This window comes from Microtus ochrogaster, unplaced genomic scaffold, assembly GCF_000317375.1.
Source record: "Microtus ochrogaster isolate Prairie Vole_2 unplaced genomic scaffold, MicOch1.0 UNK126, whole genome shotgun sequence".
NCBI classification, from domain to species: domain Eukaryota; kingdom Metazoa; phylum Chordata; class Mammalia; order Rodentia; family Cricetidae; genus Microtus; species Microtus ochrogaster.
The window spans coordinates 241,896-251,366 of record NW_004949224.1 but is presented as its reverse complement, the minus strand read 5'-3'; the positions used below and the strand labels follow the sequence as shown (position 1 = coordinate 251,366).

General features: G+C 44.5%; 1 protein-coding gene across 1 annotated transcript in view; it reads right to left on the bottom strand.

Moving 5' to 3' along the window:
* Positions 1-9,471, bottom strand: part of Cdk6 (cyclin dependent kinase 6) — a 190,796-nt gene that overhangs the window by 102,841 nt on the left and 78,484 nt on the right. The window contains exon 4 of the mRNA XM_026778322.1: positions 996-1,163. Within this exon, the coding sequence (XP_026634123.1) occupies positions 996-1,163 (168 nt within the window). The remainder of the gene's footprint in view (positions 1-995; positions 1,164-9,471) is intronic.

Genomic DNA, 9,471 nt, shown 5'->3' with positions numbered 1-9,471 from the left:
AGGGGATGGAGCTGTGTCATCCTGCGTGGACCGTCAGGGGATGGAGCTGTGTCATCCTGCGTGGACCGTCAGGGGATGGAGCTGTGTCATCCTGTCCCAACAGTGACCAGGGATGCTACCTCACACTTCTCAACCATGGCACCCACCAAGCTGGGTCTGGTGTCAGAAACTCTTTGAGGCTGAGGATGGACTCTGCCTCCTAAGCTGTAATTTGATTTGTCTGAGGGCACATTCTGACAGCTGTTTTCTCTGCATCCACCCCCTGCCCCGCTAGTAACACAACGCTGCTCATTCCATCTACTCACGAGTTTACTTCATGCCAAGCAGGATTTTTAAAGACAAGGATTATTAATACTAACTACTGGGGTGCTCTTCTTAGAGCCCGAGCGTAGAATTCAACAGGACGAGCTATAAACAGAAACAGGAGTTAATTAGAGGAAGGACTTGTTACTGCTCTGAAGCTTAAGCTCTTTGCCAAAACAAGGGTTCAGGTTGTCTCTACTGTGGCCCACAGGAAGCCTTCACCTGGCTAGGCAGTGCTACTCATTCATCATTCAGAGGTCAGAGGTCATTCAAGTTCACTGTGATGGCGTCACAGCCCCGGGGACTGCCTTATCCCACCTGCACAGGCGGTGTGGCTGTTTCTCAAGTCACACTGCTGCAGGCAGGTAACGTGTCTCCTGCCTTCTCTATCTCGACCCTGGCCAAGTGTTCTCCCGTCGATATCTACACAACTCTAATATCACAAGCTATAGCAAAAAGCATTTAGAAATTTGTAACTGACTGCTATTCATTCAATGGCTGAGATGCCAATGGGCTTTTCTGCAACAAACCCAGCCAGATGTATCCACAGTAAGAAGGAGTAAGAAAAGCCCTTTCTCCTTCCCCGCTGTTGGCAAAACGTGCCAAGACATTCCATTAAGAACATGAAGGGGGCAGTTTGTCGTTTCAGAAAGGAGAACTAAGTGTAACGAACGGACGGTGCTCTTACTCACCACTGACGTCAGGGCCATTTGAAAACTATAGATGCGGGCAAGGCCAAAGTCAGCCAGTTTGATTTGTCCACTGCTGGTCACCAGGATATTCTGTGGCTTTAGGTCACGATGCACTACTCGGTGAGAATGAAGAAAGTCCAGACCTCGGAGAAGCTGAAACATCATATCCTAAAAGAAATAACACACATGCGAAAGTCAGTAGATGCTGCAAGCAGTTTAGGTGCTGTAAAAGACAATACTGCATCCCCAGCAGACCTGAGACGAAGGCTCGTCTCCCCTCTCGTCATACTCCCATCTTCTAGAACACTGGGAAATACTTAGCTCCCACCTTGTATTTCATTAGCGAAAGGACATCTTAGCAGTCATTTCTACGGTATACGAATCACTCTGGAAGGCGCTGCTGGTTAATGCTAAGATGGGGAACTAGGAGATGGACCAAGGGGAATGCATTTTACTTTATATAATTTTATTTATTAAGTTATTTCAACAGTCAATATATGGCAAACAGCCAAGAATGTTTCTAAATGTTTTCTGTTTAGCAACCTATTTAGTCTAAGCCACAACACTGAGGTGAATTTTCATGTCAAGAATCTGATATACTGAAGTATGCTCCATAAGTGGCTCAAGGTCACAACTCTGAAGTGAAAGCACAATTCAAATCATCCTTGATTAATTAAACGATGAAAGACACACGGAAGACAAGGCCTGCTGTTTAATTTTTCTGGCTCTCGGTGTTTTTATTGGGGCTGTTTCTCCAGCTATGATGATGCAGACAGACAGATCAACAAACATGTCTCCTGTTTTCTCCACCCTGACCTTGAGTTGTTCACTTCCCAAAGGGCTGGTGTCCTCTAAGCTCTGAGACAAAATCAGCTTCTTCTTCCCTAAGTAGCTTCTAGCTAGATAGCGCATGATAGATAGCAACATAACAACAACTACTTGTATAGAAAACTGGAGCTGCTCGGTGGTGGTGCACGCCTTTAATGCCAGCACTCAGGAGGCAGAGGAAAGCAGAGCTCTGCTGAGTTCGAGGCCATCCTGGTCTACAAAGCAAGTCCCAGGACAGGCCCCAATGTTACAGAGAAACCTTGTCTTGAAAAACCAAAGATAAAAAAAAGGAAAACTAAAATAGGTATGGCAGATGATAAGTGAGATGCCGACTGTGAGAAACCTGACCGGGAAAGCTGCAGTCCTGGAACGCTGTGAGCAGAACTCACCAGACATTCCAGTGGGAGTGTGGGAGGCCAGATTCAGGAACTGAACTACAGGTCATTGAAAAAATATAAATACGGCTGAGTTCTGCTGTACCCTGACTATCCGAGTGAAGCTCAATTCAAACCTAGTGGGTTGTCTGGCAGAACATCCAGGCAATGGTGTGGTCGCTGCTTACTGTTAGTTAGGTTTAGAGCAGGAATTCAAAACCAAAACCAGAACGATACAGAAAAAAATCTGAAATTAAAGAGCAGAGAGCCTTTGGATGTGTGATCAGGGCTGAGGAGTGAGTAGGGAGAAAGCAATGGATACTTGCTAAGGAGCTCAATTAAGTGTCAAGAAAGAGGACCCACAGCCTTTCCACAAAGACAGACAGAAAGGTGCTTTGCCAGTGATCCCACCCACTGAAGATGCCGGAGTATAAAACTGTAAACTCATTTGGATATCTGTCACTTAAAAAGAGAACCTTCGATGTAAAAACTAATCCCAAATGAAGAATGCCACTACACAGATGTCCTACCTCAAAAGGGCTGCACAACAGAGAGTACTATAGAGTAAAAAAGTATGCACTGTTTTTGTCTTCTAGCGTAGTCATTACAAGCTTCATCATAAAATGAAAAACAAGTACATATGACTTTTCACCTAAAGAAGAGATGTATACCACAGAGGAAGAGGAAAATCCTACTTATAATCTAACTACTAAGAGAATAGAGAAAATATCACTGTCAAATAATCTTTGTGGATATTTTTACTTTCTTTTCGAAATCACAAACATTACATTTATAAAAATAAAATGTTTAAATAATAGTTACCTGTATACTTTATTTTATAGTGTTAAAAAATACAATTTATAGCCGGGGATGGTGATGCACACCTTTAATCCCAGCACTCGGGAGGTAGAGGCAGGTGGATCTTTGTGAGTTCGAGGCCAACCTGGTCTACAAGAGCTAGTTCCAGGGCAGCCAAGGATGTTACAAAGAGAAACCCTGTTTCGAAAAACCAAAAAATTATTGAACCGGTAAAACAGCTCTCTGGGTAGAAGTGTTTGCAGTACAAGCTGATGATCTGAGCTTAACCTCAGGAACCAACAGTGGAAGGAGAGAAGCGACTCCAACCATTTGTCGTCAGACCTTACACACACACTCACATGCATGCTCGTGCGCGCGTGCGCGCGCACACACACGCACACTCCCCACAACAAAAAATTATGGAGAATATTGTGTAAATTAAACGAAATTCTTCTACTTTGTTTCATACAATGTAACTCTTAGTGGCTATGTAGTCTTCCTTCTTGAGTTATGTCATTTATTATTTGGTGCCGTTTTGGTACCTATAGTACCAAACAAAGAGGTCGAAACCTGTAGGTCAAAAGCTATAGGTAAACAAAGAGGTCAGGCTCTCTGTTTAAAGGCTAATGTGACTTGCCAAAATCATATCCAAGCATGGATTAAATAGTATGAGCCACATCCCCTTGTTCACATTCACTCCATGTGGAGAGAATAGGTCTATGTAAGAATTACTACTCTTCCAGCACTCAGGAGGCAGAAACAGGCGGCTCTGTGAGTTCAAGGCCAGTGTGGTCTACAGAGATGGTTCCAGCACAGCCAGGGCTGCACAGGGAAACCTTGTCTGGGGAAGGGGAGGTAGTGGAAGACAGTACAAACTTAGGCACCACATTAAGACATTGTTCCAACTCTACAGAACAATACGAATGAAGTACAGTATCGTTTAATTAAGAATCTGCTTCAGTCACAAGAACCGTTCTTATAAAGAATTCAAAGGACTGTCAATGTGCTTTATCTCTATTTACAGCAGAGGTCCTCAACTGGTAGGTTGCGACCCCTGGGGGGGTGTGTGTGTGTCAAACGTCCTTGACACTAGGATTCACAACCGTGGCAAATTTTCAGTTATGAAGTAACAACTTGAATGATTTTATGATTTGGGGTCACTGCAACATGAGGAACTGTTAAAGGGTGGCAGTATCAGGGAGATTTAGATCCACTGTCTCACAGTGTGAAAAGACACTTTCAGTCAGCTCAAGATTTTGATCTGAATTCACCTGTCCCAAGTGGCCGTGCAATGAAAGCAGAAGCTGATGAACCCAGGGGGGTGCCCAACGTGCTCTTCAAGGTGAGCACACCTTGAGATGTCTCCCTGTTACTCACCCAGGACAGTTTGGTACAAACAGCCTGACCATTTAGCTATTCTTGTGGTGAACTGTCAAGGGGGGGAGGGGGGTGACAGGACACACACACACTCTCTCTCTTTCTAAGTCATGTGACAGGAAGTGTGTTTTCACAGGATCCTACGGTACAGAGAGTCTGACTCTGGGTGACAGTGGCCGACGAGGAGGTCAGCCCTTGGCTGCTCCTTCAAAGACTCCAGACCTCAGTCTGCATTCCAGGGATCTCTAGGGCTTGCGAATCAAAGGTTTCTTTTAGGAGTCCTGGAGCTGACTCTGTTTATTTCTTTAAATAAGAATAAGCAAACTAAAAATCTTTCTGAAACTTTTAATCGGAAAAAGCCTTATGATGGGCCCTATTTTCCAATTACTGATGGCACAAGTTAATTCTTACCGACATTGAAATACTCAACATAAACCCTCTGACCAGTCTCAGAAATGGCAATTTTAAAATGAGTAATTCTGGTGATACCCCCCCCCACACACACACTAATTTATTATTGATCATTGGGTTATTTACGTTCTCAAAGTTAATCTCTAAAAATATACAAACTTTCATTAAAAAATTAAAAAATAAGATGCAAGTTATGGACAGTACTACTTATTTTTCTCCCTACGTAAGCCATTTTCTTTTTTTACTAATATAATATTTTTATTGTTTACTTGGAAATTTCACATAATATACGCAATCACATTCACTTTCCAGTCCTCCCAGGCCCACTCCCACCCTTGTGACCTCCCCCAAAACAAAAGGAGGAGAAAAAAAAAGAAAAAAAATACCAAGTCTAATTTGTGTTGTTCATGCATGTACTCACCGAGCCATAATCCAACTCTAAGGGGCTAAACCCTTAAAGAAAACTGGTTCTTCCCCGCCCCGCCCCAAGGAAGCTGTCAGGAGGGAAGAACATCCCTATCACAATTTTATCACAATTTTATTCTTTTTTTTTTAATTTATTTATTTATTAAGGATTTCTGCCTCCTCCCCGCCACCGCCTCCCATTTCCCTCCCCCTCCCCCGATCAAGTCCCTCTCCCTCATCTGCTTGAAGAGCTATCAGGGTTCCCTGACCTGTGGGAAGTCCAAGGACCGCCCACCTCCATCCAGGTTTAGTAAGTTGAGCATCCAAACTGCCTAGGCTCCCCCAAAGCTAGTATGTGCAGTAGGATCAAAAACCCATTGCCATTGTTCTTGAGTTTATCACAATTTTAAAGAGTTCTTTCCAAAGCTGGGCGGTGGTGGCGCACACCTTTAATCCTAGCACTCAGAAGGCAGAGGCAGGCAGATCTCTGTGATCACCTAGTCTACAGAGCTAGTTTCAGGACAGCCAGGGCTGTTAGAGAGAAACCCTGTCTCAAAAAACCAAAAACCGTTTTCTTGACTGGCTTTGTGTCTAGACTGTGTCTTTTGGGGGGAGGGGATGGGGGTGGTGGTGGAAGACGCTGTGCCTTCCATTCTCTATGGTGAGTCTGCAGTCATCAATACCAGGGCAGAAGAAGCTTCGCTGCCCTGTAGTCAGTGGCAGCACTGGTCATGAACTTCCACATGGTTTCTGGCTATACAGCACTGGCCACAGACATCAACATGGTTTCAGGTGGCAGCACAGACCACAGACAGCCAGGCCTTCAGTGGTAACCAGAGCCATGGACACCAACACGGTCCCTGAAAGCCATGTTCATTGCAAAGATGTTATTATGGTTCCTTCAGAACGGGATACCATGGCACCTGCCTGCAATCTGAACACTCAGGACCTGGAGCTTGAGGCTAGTGTGAGTTACACAGCAAGACAATGGCCCCTCCAATGAAAGCTCGCACCCCTACGTCTGTGTAATAGCTTGTTCTAAGGAGTGTCAGGAATGTCACATGTAAAGCAGGGGTTTTCCTGCCAACCTGGTAACAGCAGAGTGAACTCAGGTGGAGGCTATGGATATAGGAGATGCGGTAAAGATTCCTGGGCCCACAAGAAACTTCAGATGTTGAAGTCAAGAGGGAAAGCAGAGGACTTCATGCATCAATGAGGACTAGTCATCCCGGAATCGGTTTTTTTGTTATTATTAATATTGAGACACACTTTGGATTGTAGTAAAGGACACAACCGACTTACCATCTTGGACCATTTTAACTGGATGTTCAGTAGTAAGCCAGTCACGTTACTGGGGCGTCCATCTCTAAAACGGTTTCATCTTGCAAAACTTGGAACTCTATACCACTCCACCACAATTCCTGGTTTCCCCTCCTCTCAACCCTGGCAGCTATGTTGCCTCTGATTTTACTCTAGAAACCTCGTATGTGGGAAGAGTAAGTCTCCATAATAAGCTATGTATCAGTGCTCCTTAGAGACTGTTTAGTATATAAATTCATTACCTCCCACCCTTTTATCCATCGAAGGACACAGACTGCCTCGACTTGTTGACATCTGTGACACAGGCTGCTTTGAACAGGCAAGCCATTTTATTTGCAACCTCCCCTTTCAATTCATTTGGATACAAACTCCAGAGATGGGACTGCTGGATCTACTTCTAGGACCTGTAAAATCTCAGTTCTTCCACAAGCAGCCCAACACTGTTAATCACATGCCTAAACAGAACACCGAAGCCATGCTGAGATCCACTTGAGTCATCAGGTGGGCTCACCACGCCCACCACTTTCTCGGACAACCAGTGCAGGGTCACAACACCGAGCTGACACTTTTGACTTAACTCAAAACTCAAAAGGCCTTTGCTCCTATTGTGTTGTTCTCTGATCAATTTTGAATGGTGATGACAATCTTCAGAGACTCTTTTATACACAGTCATGCATGAGTAAAGCCGACTTCTCGCATCAGTTCACAAGAGAATGCTACACTCCCAACCCACAAAGAGCAACAAGTTCTCAAGACGTGAGAAGAGGGTTCGAGGTAGAGTCTTTAAAAACATTCAGGCTGCCTTGCAAGGTCTAAGAATGGTGAATTTAAAGCGGGCCATTAACCAAAAGATGAGAGACAGGCTCTAAGAGTCACACATAAACACTGTCCCAAAGAAGAGCAGGGCCGGGCTGTGCCCCCACTGCCTTCCACTCAGTGCCTGTCACTGGGCATGAGGGAAAGACGGAGCTAGAGAAGGTGGAAGGTCACCTCAAAGCGCCTCAGTAGAAAGCAAGTCCTGAGACCTCACTAGCAGCGCTGGCTCCCTACTGCTTCAATTAAATGGACAGAAGCAGAACATGAGCGGCTATTTTTGCGTATAAATTTATTACCCACATGGCAGTTTATAGAGTCTCCATTATCTTTTCTCTAGAAGTGGTGACATTGTTGAGACTCGATAAAGCAGAAAAGAAAACAGACTCATTTCCAGCCAAACTTACAATGTCACTGGCGAACGTTCGGGGGACAAAACAATGACATAAATGGACAGTCTGGAAGAAGAAATCATTACCTCATCACGATGGCTATTATCAGCCCACTATAAAAAGCCGTCAGGAAATGAAACCGCAAGTATACAATGTGAGTTCTAACTTCTTCAGAGCAGAATATAGAACCCAGCACTGCATAAGCAAGAAGATAAGAAGCCCAGGTATTCAGGTTGCTGGTCAGTGACCAAACGATTCGGGTTTTATATACACTGTGGTGTGATACTTTTGCAAAAATTGAACACGCTGTGACAGTTTCCCCATTTCAATGCGTACCCCCTAAAGAAATAAGTGTCACGCATCTCAGCAATTGTTTCTGACAAAGGACCTTCTCTTTCCCTATTCTCCTTCTCAATTCCTTCTTTTGAGGCTCCCCCCCCTCCACTTCACACTTCCCTCCTAAATGAGGTAATGTGCACCAGAAGTTGCTATCCACGAGAAGACTGTCTAACCATCTGCCTTCTTCAAAGGACACTGTCGTGGACAGCCACAAATGGACAATCAGGACAATTCTGGCTCCATCCACAGTGCCTCGGAAGCACTTCTCTCCTTGGTCAGAGGAGCATGGCCAAAGGTTCTCACCTTACTTTCACCTCCTGTCCACCCTGACCCATGGAACGAAAAGGCAGGGGATTCAAAGCTAAAAGCTTTGGTTATGAGTTTGTGCTTACTAGCCATATGAACTAAGGCTGGTCACTTGAATTTTTTTGTGAGTCTTTGTTTCCAAGCCAAAAAAAAAAAAAAAAAAAAAAAGGAAAAAAAACCCAAAGGGAGATATAAGTTCTAAATTATATAATGCATGTTTATTTTTTATACGTAACATCTTAAGTTGAATATTATATACTGAAGTATTTAGTATATTGTAAACTACACACAATATAACCAGCTGCCCTTTTTTTCAAGAGAACTAAGAAGCCCCTACAATGTATAAGGTATTGCATTAGGCAATGTTACACAGAAGCACCCAGAGACAGGGGCCCAAGGAAGTCTTACTTTAACAAGCATAGAAGATATGAGCTTCTACCTACACACTCCAGGCTGGTTTGTGATAAGAACCCCAGAGGACACAGGTGCTCTTGTAAGTGATGAGGATGAAGGAGCACTTGAGCCATCCGGGTAGTGGGCTAGGGTTCAGTCTGCTGTGGGAAAGTGCCTGCTGTAAAAGACAACACGAACAGACAGAGACTTAGGAAAGCATGGTGCTTGGGAGTTAGAACCAGCCATGGTCTCACCAGAAACACACTGTGAAGTGGTGCCACACTTCCAGCCTTCCTGCGGGGACTTTACAGTGTCACATCTTACAGTCAGTGTGGGTAAGAAATTAAAAAAAAAAAAAAACCTAGGTTGTTGTTATTGATAGGTTAGCGTGTAGGATAAACAGAAGGCGAAGGAGGCTATTCATACGCTTTGGGGATAACACATCAAGAGCATGAGCCAGAATACTGAAGAGAGAAGAACGAGAGAAAGCGATCCCGGCGGCAAATGCGGCTTCTGCGTTTTCATGGGTTAACTACACCGGAATGCCTTTTGAGAGCTTGAGAACAACTCATCCTCCAACATCTATTCTCAGTTCCCTCGTTCTGCAGTGTGGACAAGGCTCTCTTGTAGCCGGGCGGTGGTGGCGCACGCCTTTAATCCCAGCACTCGGGAGGCAGAGGCAGGCGGATCTCTGTGAGTTCGAGACCAGCCTGGTCTACA